The 15,004-nt window shown below is 36.1% G+C and overlaps 1 protein-coding gene across 1 annotated transcript; it reads left to right on the top strand.

Annotated features, from left to right (window-relative positions):
• Positions 1–6,560: 6,560 nt before the first annotated feature.
• On the top strand, positions 6,561–13,792 carry LOC131044432 (disease resistance protein Roq1-like). Its single transcript, XM_057977753.2, has 2 exons — positions 6,561–6,798; positions 13,434–13,792. Exons 1-2 carry the CDS (start codon positions 6,561–6,563, stop codon positions 13,790–13,792), a joined length of 597 nt encoding a protein of 198 aa, XP_057833736.2.
• The last annotated feature ends 1,212 nt before the right edge of the window (positions 13,793–15,004 follow it).

Below are 15,004 nucleotides of genomic sequence, written 5' to 3'. Positions count from 1 at the left end.
TCTAGATATAGTTGTAAGAATTAATCATGTCCTTTTTGTTTTACCAATAGAAATTGTTGCTTTGTTGAGTGGTAGTCCTTGGGATTTATGTATAGTAATTGCTCATGGCATGGATAATGAGAATTTTTTTCGATTATCTAGAGATATAGGTGTTACATGTATAATTTTTAGGTCATTGTGGCTTCAAGGTGGTCCATTTTAATTACTAAATCTAAAATATTACATATAAAGGTAAACCAAGTTGTTTAGATCCAACCTAATAAACAATATCTAGTACCTCTCCAAGAGACCCATTTACAAGTCTTATTTGAACCCGCAATTTTTTAAATATGATTTGATGGCCTCTACATAGCAACATTTCTAGAGAAAATTGGTCAACGTCACTATCAATATTTTACAATATTCCTAATCACAACTATGTTACCATTATAATTCCTTAAATAACATAAGTTATAATTTTTACAAGATTCATAATATAAAATATAAAAACTAGTTTTCAATGTGCTATTATAATGAACACTAACTATTCTGTTTTGGTAAACAAATGACAGAGCCAGAGTAGTATATTACTTCAAATTTTAATTACATGTGAAGCATATTACAAATCCTACATGATCTGTCAAAAACTATTATGAAAACAAATTTGCATATTTAAACTACCTATTAACACAAAATTTTGTACCCCTGGTGATCAGGCTTGACCACCAACCTTGTGAAACATTGAATCAACCTCTCAAGTGTGGGACCTTGCACTGTTGTGAGGTTGAATCTCCGGAGAAGGCCGACTTCCTCTTCAATCTAAATGCAAAGTATTGGACCAACCCAACACTGATAAAACTAATCTATGGTCTGACAAGGAAAATGGAGAATGAGGAAAGGGAAACTAAAAGAGAGGGAAAGGGGGTTTGCACCCAGACTGAAATGATGATCTTTCCTACCTATAACTGCACATAAAATGAATAAGACTATAGAAGTATGCACAATTTCCTATTTTAACTAGCCCCTAAAGGGCAGAGTGAACATTGGAATTTGTAAGATAGTAGGAGGAACTGATCCAGTTCATAGATGATATCCATAAGGAATCAACACAGTCATCTATACTCAGGAAACAAATTAAAATGCACCCAGACAAAAAGGTAAAAGAAATACATAGATTGTCAAAACTAAAAGGAGGCAAAACAAGTGAATTCTATTTATGTAAGGGCAAGGTAGAATTTTACAAGTGCAGAGAAACATAAGAATTTTGCATGAGAAAAGAAGGGAGAATATCATCATTTAAATATGGGTGCAAACCCCTTTCCCTCTCTTTCAGTTTCCCTTTCCTCCTTCTCCCCTTTCCTTGTTAGACCATAGATTAGTTTTATCAGTGTTGGGTTGGTCCAACACTCTGCATTCAGATTGAAGAGGAAGTTGGCCTTCTTCGGAGATTCAACCTCACAACAACGCAAGGTCCTACACTTGAGAGATTGATTCAATGTTTCACAAGGTTGGTGGTCAAGCCTGATCACGAGGGGTGCAAACTTTTATGTTAACACTGCCCATACAAAAATTAACAAGAGTTTTGCAAAAAACAAAAGTAGAGTCTAGGAGCTAGATAACATACATGCTCCTGAGTTCAATTAAAGAAACGATAAACAAAAACAAAAAACAAGATCATATCTTTAAATTTGGAAGAGCAGTTATGTGGAAGGCTCCTAAGGAGAACTTGGGGATGGCCCAAAGGAGCGCCCAGAGAGCCCTTCACTGTCATGTTCCCTTCCACATTCACAACCATGTCCCCACCCATGGCCACCACTTTGGCTACTTTGTCCACGTCCGCTTCAACAACCACGACCACCTCGGCTTGCCAACCTATAACTAGAAGCTTTCTCATTCTGTCCCTGAGGAATGTTTTCATCATTGAGGCTGGGAGCCTCCTTATTTTCTTCCAAGGGTAGCCACCCGTTCAAAACCAAGAAATCCTTGAATTCCTCTTCTTTCTCTGGGTTTGTGCTCTGGTCAATTAAGAATTTCCACTTCAAGAAATAATGTGCCATCCCAACAAATTGTTTGTGTCTCGATAAGGTAGGACCCTTGAGATCTAAGAAGAAAGGGTAAAAAGTTAGGGTTTCTTCCTCATCAAAGATTGAAGTTAGGTCACCCAACCTAGGAATACCAACCCCTAGTACTGTGTAACCCAAAATCTTGCCTAGTCCAACCAAAAGTTCCGAGCGAAACAAACTTCTTGCTAAATCTCTTACCTAACCTTTTTGCACGTGATCATCCAAAAGGGACACCACAAACCTAGATGAAATTTAAGTGTTATCCCTATAGTATTCATTCCTTTGGAGATGGCCTCTACCCAAAATCATCTTCACTGCTAGGATTACTAAATCATCTGCTGATAGGAGGACTCTCTTCAATCTCAGGTCAGATATTTCTTTAAAATTAGCTTGCCTTAGGGGGCTCTAAAGAGAGACCAGCGTATCCACACCAAAAACAAGAGAGGTGTTGTTCTCAAAAAAGAGAAACCCAAGTTCACCTGCAATCTATCTATGAAATAGCCAATCTCAATCAATAAAATGCTTCAGGGCTTGGACAACATAACATAGGATCATAATGATCCTCCTACACTTTAGGTTCTGCTAGACCTAGGGGGGACACCCTTTGATGCATAAAATACAACTAGTTACAGACATATGGCATTAACAAAAGCAAATGAATCTGAAAGGGCTCAACAACAAGGAGGTTGTTGTAGATGGGCTAGATCTACATTGACATCTCAACTAGATTGGAGCGTGAGATAGGTGGAACATTACCACATAACATAAAGCAAAAGATATTCTGATTTGATTTTAAAAAAGAACCAAGTAACTTCTAGCTATAACAGATCAGTGCCTTAACCCGGGCATAGAGTCAATACAAAAACCACAAATGAAATCCAAGTTGCACATTAGATTCATTTAAAAAGATATCCCTGTATTAATGCCTGACATTAATACATTCTAGACTCAATCAAAGGATCATACTTATCCAGACATTGACCCCAAATCCAAAATGATTGTTCACAGAATTTAAACTCTTCCTTGAAGAGTACCTAAAAACACCCATTACACTCTCACTTTGAGAGGACATACCCAAACTCCCTTGAAGACTGGATTTATTGAAAATAAAGAATGCCTAAAGACAATCCAATGCAACTGTATATTTGCCTTACATATATGTGACCTGCAACTAAGAAACAATCTGAAAAATGTATCTATTCAATGACAGAAGAACAGGAACATCAACAGTTACAACTAAGAAAATTAAATGCAAAAATGGAACCCCTCTTCGAAATCTCCCTTGGAGAAATTCTCCAAAAAACTGGAACCTTTACAATGAGAAGAAAATCAGAATAAGAAGGAAGAGAGAAGAAAACAAGATTTCATCTCTAACAATAGCAATTGCCAAATCTTTGCATTAATGACCCACGCACTCGGCCTACTGAAAATCATCTCTTTCTGACTGAATTTTTTTTTTTGACATCCCGATTTAACTGCCCCAAAAATATTTTCCATGGGTTACACTTGACTATAGGAATGGATTCCTCAGATCAAGATCTTTCCAATGATATATAATACTCATATTTTCGGGCAAAAATAATCCCTCAACCATCAATCACTCGGATGAGCTCAGTCATTTAAATTCCTGTCTTTTCACTATAGTCTGAAACTATATTTTAAACTTTTGAATTTCCTACACAGATCTCTACCACATGTCACCTCTAGATTGGCTCATGAGTCCCTCTGGACTCTACCTGTCCTGCCACCTGAGCATGGCTGGACCCACCACTTCCTTGTCTCTTCCTTGTCTTCTTTTCTGAATTGCTCTCCTATCGGGTCCCACCACTTGGTTGCAAAGTCATGCCGATTAGCCATCGAGCTACTATCCATCGTGACATAGCGACCACCGTTGGATCCTCCATTCGACTGTCAGATCTTCCTTGACTTGCCCACTCATAAATTCGCCTGGGCTACTCTCTCTTCTAGCGGGCTCGCCACGTGTCACATCCTGATTCGTTATGAGCCCACCTGGACGACCACCTCAACTACCACCTCACCAGTCACTATGTCGCAGGGAATAATTGGTGAGCATCTTCATCTCATGGTATAGCGACGGTCGTCAATCTGCTTTTAGCCTACTCGATCCTTAACACCTGAGCTGCTCACCTTTTCCGCACGTGCTTTGTTACCAAGTTGCGGGGGATAATTAGCGAGCTTCTTTCCATCGTGGTATAGTGACCGTCATTAGTTCATTTGACCGTCAGATCTGCTCAACTTGCTCGGCCTTTACCTCTTTGTTCATTCGTGCCACATGTCTCCTCCGACCCGCTTGCAGATCCACTTGTCTCGCCACTTGGACCTACCACTGGACTTGGGCCCGCCTTGGTTCGTTCGATATTATTCTTTCGGCCAAAGTTCCTCCCTCGGCAAACTGCTCACATGTCTCATCGACACCTTAGTTTCATCGATACCTTTTATTTTATCGACGGGACCGATTCTAATTTCTTCGATGTACCTTATGTTGATGGAACCGACTTTCAGTGAATCCTTTTAGAGATCCATCGATGCCAAGGTCCGCTTGATAAGTAACTCTTTGGTTTGTCTGTGCATCCAGCTGGCCACCACTTGGACCTGCCATTGGACTTGGGTCCGCCTTGGTTCTTCTTCTACGCTCTGCCATGTGGCACATCCTGATTGGCTCCGGGGTCCCTGTCCTGACACCTTAGCATGACCTCACTAACCACCGGAATGAAGCTCTTCATAACCGTTTTCCTTAATTGCCAGCCATAGTTCACCGCTAGTGGTTTGTTGCCAAGTCGCGATGAGTATTTAGCGGGCATCTTTCTATCACGGTATAGCGACCACCGTCAAATCATTTGCGATCACTGTCCAATCTGCCTGACTTGCTCAACCTTTAGCTTCTTCTCGCCAGCCTGCCGTAAAATTAGAACACCTTAAGATGCACACCACATGGGGTCCATCAAGCCACAAGCCACAAGCCACTTCTTGCCAAAAGCCCTTAAGCTTTGACACTATAATTATATGTGTTCTTATATTTAAATGCAATAAACTCCCTCTACACTGCCAATGTGGGATAAATGTTTTCCCTTGAAAGTTTCATTTCTTTTGTAAACCCAATTTGGCGCCTAGGTAAAAATGCTTTACACAGGTTGATTGCATTTGTTTTGAGTTTTCTATGGCCACCCCAAACTTCACATAGGGAAGAGCTGGTAAAAGGGAGTTGGGGGGGCGCAGAACTGGCTATAAGCCTACCCATTGCATTTGCCAAAAAAAATTAATAAGCTACATCAGGAGGAAGTGTAGATGCAGAATTCTTGAAATAGGCCTCTCAAATTCACAAAATTTAATAGGTCCCAACAAGAGGCTCTGGGAATGCTCTAATAATGAACTTCATAGAGGACGCCATGGCAAACAGAGCAATCGAAGGAAGGGAAGCAGAAAGCAAGAAACTAGCAAGCTTGGAGAACTGAAGTAGTGGTGCAAAGAGTGGGGGCCAAAAAACATTGAAGGTATACCTTAATAAATGCCATATGCATTGAGAACAAAGCCTACTGGCAAAGGGACAAATTTCCGTCAGCTAGCCTTTCAAGATGACAAATTGCTAAGATCACTAAAGTCCACTCGAGTCAAGGCAGAAGATATAAGTTTTGGTGGTGGAGAAGAACTGAGAGAAAGCCACCCGTACTTTCTATTTGATGCATAGATATATTGGTACCATGCCCTTGGGAAAATTGCCATCGAAATCAAAAGAAAGACCAATAAAAGACTTTGTTCATAATGATGCCCAGATGTTATTCGATGACAAAATGAAGTCTGCATCTTGGCCTGTTGAGGTGCCAGATCAACGACCACAAAGGCCACCAATTAAGAAAGATGACGTGGCAAAACTCAAAATTTCCCAGAAGAGAATTCAATGAGTGGATACCAGAGTGTCGATCTAAAAATACGGGCTTGCTCTTTAAATGCGGGAGACCATTGATAAGAAGGCGGTGCAAAAATGGAAGAGAGCAATGTCTAACGGCCAAATTTTGAACTCAAATTTGGAATGGACTTCTCAGCAGACAGAGTAGGAAAATTGAGGACGATTGTTGACAAGACTAGTTACGTCGAAGGCGTTCCTTATATGAGATTGAAGAGCTCAGTTTATCCATCAACAACCCACAACCATCGAGAGAGAAGGCAAGACGATTGCACTTTTTTCAACCATATCTGCCATTGTAAACGATGGCACAACAATCACAGTTTTTTAGAGTGCAGGTATTGAAATTGTTGACTATAGCTTTTGCAGTAGGCTTTTGTTAAACTTTTGTTGATTCATTGCCCCGCCGGAGTGTTCAGTGGACGCGTTTGATCCCATAAAATGATATCTGAAGCATAACAGATAAACCAAATCATTGCTGCAATGAGGACATTGAGAGTTTCAAAACAGGGCATCGACACCCATCAAATTATACTAGAAGTAGGATAATCGTCAGTTATTACAGTCGCGAATGCTTGGGTGGACATGTATGTAAAATGGGGAAGCATAGAAAAGGCACGCGAACCGTTTTACCGGATGCCTTAAAGAAATGTGGTCTCATGGAATGTGCGGGTTTAAAGCCAGAGTCGGCAATCTTTTCCATTTTCCTCCTAGCCTGTGCCAAAATGGGAGCTTTAGAACTTGATATTGACATACATCTCAGGAAAACCAATGGAGGAATATTTTCAGTTGTTGTAGCTGCAACTGCCTTAGCAGATGTGTATTTGAAGAAGTGTAAGTGTAGAGAAGCCACATGACCTGTTTGACAGGTTTGACAAAATGCCATCATCATAGGATATGCAAAATGTTGAATTACAGGCAAGGAATGAGAATGCTTGAAAGAAATATGTTCTCAATGCCCTGATTGTAGGATATTAACAAAATGGATTCTTTGAAAAGGGTTCAAAATCTTGAAATCACATGCAATTCGCAGGTGTAAAACCAGAGTTTACAACCTTTGTTAGCATCCTCCTAGCCTGTTCCAAAATGGGAGCTTTGGAATAGGGTATTGGCATCCATCAAAGCATAAACAATAGAGGAATTATGTTAGATGTTATAACTGCAACTATCCTGGTAGATGTGAATGCAAAAAGTGTTCACGGTAGATGGTTTTGATTAAGGAAAATTAATTGAATTGTAAAACCAAGGGGAATTTATGGTAGGTCTCATCACAAGAGAGAGCTTTTCCCAACATGTGATATTCCTCTAAATATTACTTTAATTCAAGAAAACAATCTTATTTCTCATCATAAAGGGATTTTGATAGTGAATAATAAGGTTATGTAGTTCTTGTGTGTAATAATCACACACAATCTAAATCAAATTATAGATCGATTATGGATTGTGGAAAGATAATAATATCTATGAGGCTATGTAGGTCATATACAAAATAAATTTGATCAATGACTTATAATCAATTATGTTTTGTAGCAATAATCAATAGCACATTAGCGTATTAACCATTTTATAATGATCATATGGAATTGAATGAGTTGTAGGATAACAACGTAGTGGACAAATTATGGGATTGAATGATTATAGTAGATTGAATGAGTTGTAGGATAACATAAAAGAAAATAACAAAAATGAAAAAAGAACTCATAAAAGATAAAATAATATCTTTGGAATATGTGCCCATGCTCGCCCAGCAATCACCCTGGCACGTTTCGTTGCAATCTCCATAGGAGTTGCCCCCCTTCCTCTTCCTTCGCTTCTGCCAATTCTCAGTTGCATATGCACAAATCGACCATGAAAAACTTGCTTATGAAAATTGGCAGCATGAAAGAAGGAGAATTGATGAAGAAAGCATTCATGTGTCCCTCCTCTTGTCAAGTATGAAAGAGAGCTTTGTTCCACCCGTAGCTTAGCAGGCTCTACCATATGACCATGCTAGAAGACATGACCATTTCCTAAAGGCCCCGCCATTGCTTGCTCAGTAAATGGAAATGTCATAAAATACAAACTTATCTACTATAATAATAAAGTGAACTCAACATGATTTTTGGAAGGGTCTCTTTATGAGAAAATATTGAACAACATGATTACACACAAATGGGGTTTATTGGCCTTTCAAATATCATTGAGTGTGACTACATCATGCAATCAATCCTTATACTTGTCAATCTCTTTCTACTACTTAATGCATGATGGGCTTCAAGGATAATTTTTCTTATCTATTTACCTCTCTCTCTTGTTCACTCTTCACCCCTCTATCTCTCCCACTTTCTAATACTGCCTCTCCCTCTCCCCCTTCTCTCCATGGTGCAAACATAACATGATTACCTTCTTCAAAGTTTCTGTTTTAGTTGTATTTAAGTCCATGTAAGTGGATGCAGAGTTGATTTCAATTTATCACTTTTTCATTGATACCTTTGTTGGAGCATATTATGCCACTCAATGGCAACCAAATTCACTAGGCAACGCGCATTTACTTTATTTATATCCTCTCTTTGTTTTTCTCCCTCTCTTTGTCCCTCTCTCACTATCTATTTATATAACTCCCCCCACCCCCCCTCTCTCTATTACTTGTCTCCATCACCTCCTTTAACTCTCACGCTTGCCCTCCCTATATATATCTCTCTATCTCTACAACTCCCCCTCTTTAATCACCTCCCTCTTCTTCTCTCCTTCCATATCTTCCTCTATATATGTATTTATCTTTGTCACACCCCCTCTATTTTTCCTAAGTTATATCTTTCTCTGTATATCTCATTATTTGTATTCCTATATCTCCCTCATTGCCTCTCTCTCTTATTCTCTCCCTATCACTCCCTCTTTCTATATCTCTCTACTTTTCTTCTATCCTTTCTCTATTTTTGCCCCCTTCTCTCCCTCTTTTTGTATCTATTTATGCATATTTATTTGCCTCTATTTCTCTCTTAATATATTTCTTACCATCATATATACACACTCCCTCTTTCTCTCTCCCCATATATATATATATATATATATATATATATATATATATATATCTTACTTGTCTTTCTCACCTCCTTTCTCTCTCCCTCTTTATCTCTATATCCCTATCCCTATCTCTCCCTTCCTCTCTCCATCTATATCTAATTAACTCCACATATTTCTTTTATTCACTCTATCTCTCCATTTCTCTCTATCTATATCTCCCTCTCACTTCTGTCTCTCTCTAGATCTCTTTCTATATATATCTCTGCCTATATCTTCCCATATCTCTCCTTATCCCTCTCTATCTCTCTATCTCCCCCTCCCCCTCTCTCTCTCCTATTCACTCCATCTTTGCTACCCTAGATCTCAATTTCTCACTCTCGATCTTCCTCTCATTCTTATCTATCGCTTTTTATCCATATCTTTCTCCAATGAGCTATCTCACTTATCACACCCTATCACCTTCTTTATGTGTCTCCCTATCTATATATTGAAGTATTTATCTCTCTCTCTCTCTCTCTCTCTCTGGCCTTCCTCTACCTATCCTCTTACAAATTTGGAGGTTTTACATAATTGATTTGAACTTATCACTTGTTCATTGAGACCTTTGTTGCACTAACAACACCATTTGCTATATGGCTTGCCAATTGACCTCACTGGAGAAAGATATGGATAAAAAGTGATAGATAAAAAGCGATATTGAATCAACCAATTCACCTCATGTATTGCACAAATGTATGCAAAACATGGACCTAAATTTTTCCTCATTGAACTTCTTCGGTGTACCCATTGCACACCAAGGTGCGATTGCTAGTTTATACAAATGGAACTAAAGCATAGGTTAACCTGACATACTGATATCCTTTGGAAGACAGTGACAAAGAATATAATGTATAGTCTCTTTGTGGGCTTTATTTTCAAAAACAAGTCTGAATTTGATTAGTCCTCAACCTGTGACTGGTTGTCATGCTCCCACCAGCTAATTATGCTGAAGGTGTCTCATACTATGAAATGGACCTTCTATATTTTCAAAATCAACGATAGAGACTGTTTAAAAAAGGATGCAAGATGATGGAAGATATCCTGGCCGTTCATCATTTTCAGTCGCAACATAAGTTGTAGCCAAAATAAATTCGTGAGAAAGGGTGCAGTACGAAGTAAAAATCTTTGAAGGGGATCCTCCTCTGTCATAACATCTTTACTTCTCTAAAACAAAGACAATATTATTGTCATCGTGTCTTCCACTGATAAGATGTTTGAGGGGATGGAAATTGGATGTCTTATTACCTGTCGCTGGCCCCTCAGTCGCCATCACCTGTCGGTGTCTCACCTCAAGTATGGCTACCCCTCTACCAGTTTGTTTCTTCAAACTTTACAATGTATACATTTATCTTGTCCAGCAAGTCACTCGTAAGGGTCAATTTGGAGAGAGCCCTTTTATTCACCCCCTTCAGTCGAAAGGAAATAATGAATATATTCAGAAATGGCAGTAGCTAAATTTCCTCGTAAATTCCAATTCATTTCTTTTTATTTACATAACTTTTTTTTTATTGAATTGTTGAAATACGCCTCTCATGGAGCTAGACAAGATAGCTATTAAATATGAAGACCATATCAGTTGATTACTGATTTTTTTTAGGGACCAAGCTCTTCAAAGTTCAAAGTAATGTGAATGTATTTATTTATTCAATTTTACTAAGTCATAGCTTAGGCAATCTCTTAATAGATTTTGTGATATAGATAATAGTATGTGTATGTTTAACATTTTCTCATGGTCTATTAATTAAAAATAATAATGATAAAATATTTATATTTATGTATTGATTTTTTATATTTTGAATAATTTTTTACATATAAATGTTATAATTATAATTTATTGTTTTTCATATTTAATTATTGAATAATTTTCTTTTCAAATGTTAGTTACATTTTATTTAGACATTTACGTAAATTTATTATATAATAAGCAACATACAATATTTTATATAATATAATTGAGATAGATAAATATATAATAAATTTGATAAGAGGTTAAAAGTATTTAATTTTAAAAGTGATTAAGAAGATGTTTCTTTAACTTGCTATTTGATCTAATATTAAACTCTATTATTTATATTGAAATTTTGTATTTTTGTTAGATTGACAATACTAAATTTTATTTTGGTTTACTCTAATAGTTGCAATTATGATTTTCACACCTACAACCTTAATTTTATTAGTTATTATTTGAATTTGCTCCATGATCTTGAATTTGTATCTCAAAATTTTGTATGTTCACCTCTAACATCTAAGAATGATAGTTGTTAGAAGAACATAATCATTTATTCCACCATCAACATATACATTATTAACATTTAAACTATTTATCATTTCAATGTCATAATGTAAAATAATAATAAGCATCATATGATTATTCTAGTTATTAGTTTTATATGTGGTAAAAAATATGTTATTTCAACTTGTCATTGAATTTAATATTAAATTTTATTTTTTATCATGAATTTTTTAAGCTTTGTGAGAATTCTACATTTTGTTTTGGTTTAGTCTCATAGTTGTAGTTATGATTATCACACTTGCAACAATATTTTATTAGATATTATTTTGAATTTTCTCCATGATCTTGAACTTTGCATCTCAAACTTTTATAATCTTGTTCACCTCTAATATATATAACAATGATAGTTGTTAAAAGTCATAATGTATTAGAATATAATAAGCATGATATAATTATTTTAGATAAAACAATTGAGATACACAATTATATAATGAAAATGATAAAAAGGTTAAAAGTATTTAGCTTTATATATGATTAAAAAGATAAAGTTTTTCGTGTGATCTAATATTAAATTCTATTATTTATCTTGAAATTTTGAATCTTTTCACACTTGCAACCTTAATTTTGTTAGATATTATTTTGAACTTGCTTCATGATCTCGAACTTTGTATCTTGAACCTTTATAATCTTGTTCACCTCTAATATCTAAGAATGATAGTTCTTAGCAGGTTCAATTGATACAAAATTTTATTTCCTTCGATGCATTTTACTATTTTATTATTGCTCATTTATAAATTTCTATAGTTTATAAATTTCACCTATGTCAAATAAATAAATAAATACATTTTAATCTTATTATCTTTATGTGATTCATTTATGAGTCGCTATCTTCTAGACCTCCAATTTTAAAAAAATGAAGATCAATATCTACAAAATTATGTGAGTAATGTCTCTATGACTTGATTTTCATTTTCATGCTACAATTTTTAAATAATTTATTTCTTTAATATATAAATTTCATGTATACATTCCTCATTCAAGATGTTAAAAACAATACATATATTCAGTTAACTATTATTCTCTTTATGTAGTTCATTTGAAAGTAATTATCTTTCAAAACTTACCAACCATGTACTATCTAGTATTAAAAAATAAATTGTTCTCATATTTTATCACGGTGTATGAAGTGTTTGAAATAATTACCTTCTATAGAATTGTCTCCAATCTAATAATCTATTGGACATTGATCATATTTTCATGTCAATGATTTGATATTGGAGATAAATGATTGATGTCCATATGACAATTATTTTACTTGTGAAAATTATTATCACTTATGATTTGCAATATGGCAATTTGTTGAACATTATTGTCATCCGTCTCTTCAATGGGTTTGTGTGATTGTAAGTAATAATACATTTCTCCTCCATCATATTAATGGTAGAAGATAGTTGCTCCTTAAGGAGTCATACAATATGAAAAACATGAGTTCACTAAATAAATACCTCTATCCTTTTTCTCCTCTTTCTATTTATCTCTCCATCTCTATTTTTATCTTTATATTCCTCTCTATCTTTCTCCCCTATCTATATATTCTTACCTCTCCCTACATCTCTCTCCATATTGCTCCATCTTTATATACTTCTCTAATTATCCTCTATTATCTATGTACTTTCATCTCTTAACTCTATCTTCTTACCCCTCTATCTCTCTCTTTCTCCCAATTTATATCATATATTGCACAAATGTATACAAAATATATACCAATTTTTTTTTCTAATTGACCACATCTATTTGACGTACCCATTACAAACCAAGATGCAATTGCTAGTTTCTACTCCTTCTGCCACTGTTTTTGAGAGAGCGTCAGCCTCTAAATTAGCTTTAATGAACTCTAACTATTAACAACAGTGGTTAATTATATTTTGAAACATGTAATAATAAAAATAACTAAACACAACTAATCTTTGCGATGGGGGCTTCTGGAAAAACAACCCTAGCCAAATAATTGTTTAAACGTAAAAGATGCAGTTATCATGGATTAACTTGTTTGCAAAGTAAGCTCCTCAAAGACCTCTTCCTTGAAGATAACAAATTTATGAGTAAAAGTGAAGGGACATCCCATCTTAAGGGGCGATTGCAGAAATCTAGTAATCAATTCCTTATTGTTCTGGATGATGTTGATGACGGGCAGCAGTTAGATGCTCACTTGTTCAAGATTCACTCAATTCTGGTAGTCTGGTCATTGTCACAACGCGTGACGAGGGTTTGTTAACATCAGCTGGAATTTCTAGTCATTATAAATTGAAAGAAATGAAAAGAGGTCATGCAACAGAACTCTTCTGCAGGCATGCCTTAGGCCTGGCAAAAGCGCCTCCTGGATACGACAAGTTATTGAATAGCTTTGTAGACTTCTGTGGAGGTTTGCCTCTGGCTATACAAGTGTCTGCGGCCAATCTTTTTGGCATTACTGACATAGTTATTTGGCATTCAGAATTGCAGAAATTTGAGAGAAGTCTGAATCTGGAAATAATTAAAAAACAATTGGAATAAGTTTGAACAGGCTAGACCGAGAACAAAACATTTTTTTATGGACATTGCATGTTTTTTCATTAGCAAACGGGTGAATATGGGCATGAGGATATGGAACGGATCAGGATGGAATGCGGAGCAAACAATTCGGACTCTCGAAGATAAATGTCTTCTTCAAATAGGAAGAGGGAAAACTTCGTGGGAGTGTTTCTCGAACCGCAGGTGTGGATTTCCTTATGGTGGTCTGTTTGTTTTCAAAATGCATGATCTCCTTCCAGATCTAAGCACAGAAATTGCAAGAGAAGTGGTTGAACATGTATCTCTTCTGTTAGTCCACGCAGAAAATAACAATCTGGAATCTTTGTTAGCAGCAGATAGAAAAAAGAATGGAAAGAATGGCAATCTGAATATAATTTGTATTCAAATAAAAAAACTGTACATTCAAAATAAAATAAACAAGCAGATATAAAGAGGAGGCAAAAACAGTTGTAAACTGTTATAAAAAACTACCGAACAGAAAAACCTAATAAATAAACTAATGAAAAATTAATCTAAATAAAACTAAACCCGTGAAGAGAACTAAACCTGTGAAGAGATATTAACATCCCCCCCTTAAACTGAAGAGGTTAAGCCGAGCATGTCTTTGAACTTCTGAAACTTTTCTCTGCCCAAAGCCTTGGTAAGAATATCTGCTGGTTGATGTGCAGTTGGGCAATATTTAAGGTATATGGTGCCATCTTTCACATAATGCCGAATCAAATGAAACTTTGTATTGATGTGCTTGGTGCGATCATGAAATACTGAATTTTTAGCCATTTTGATAGTAGATTGATTGTCAATGAAGAGTGGAGTTGATGAAATCTATGGTGTCTACAAGTCTTCAAGAATTCTTCGAAACCATAAAATTTTCCGAATTGCTTCAAAGGCGGCCATATATTCAGCTTCAGAAGAAGAGGCGGCTGGAACAAATTGCTTTTTAGATCTCCAAGAGATGACAGCAGATCCAAGATACATTAAATACCCGGATGTAGATTTTCCATCTGTGGAATCACCTGCATAATCAGAATCAGAATAGCCAACCAAAGAAAATTGGTTTGTTTTGGAGTATTTGAGCCCATAGTGTTGAGTACCTTGCAAATAGCGAAGAATGCGCTTGGTAGCTAACCAATGAGTTTCTCTAGGTTGTTGCATAAACCTTGAAAGAACTCCAACAACAAAAGAAATATCCGGATG

This window comes from Cryptomeria japonica, chromosome 1, assembly GCF_030272615.1.
Source record: "Cryptomeria japonica chromosome 1, Sugi_1.0, whole genome shotgun sequence".
Lineage (NCBI taxonomy): Eukaryota > Viridiplantae > Streptophyta > Pinopsida > Cupressales > Cupressaceae > Cryptomeria > Cryptomeria japonica.
This window is presented reverse-complemented; position numbering and strand designations above follow the sequence as displayed.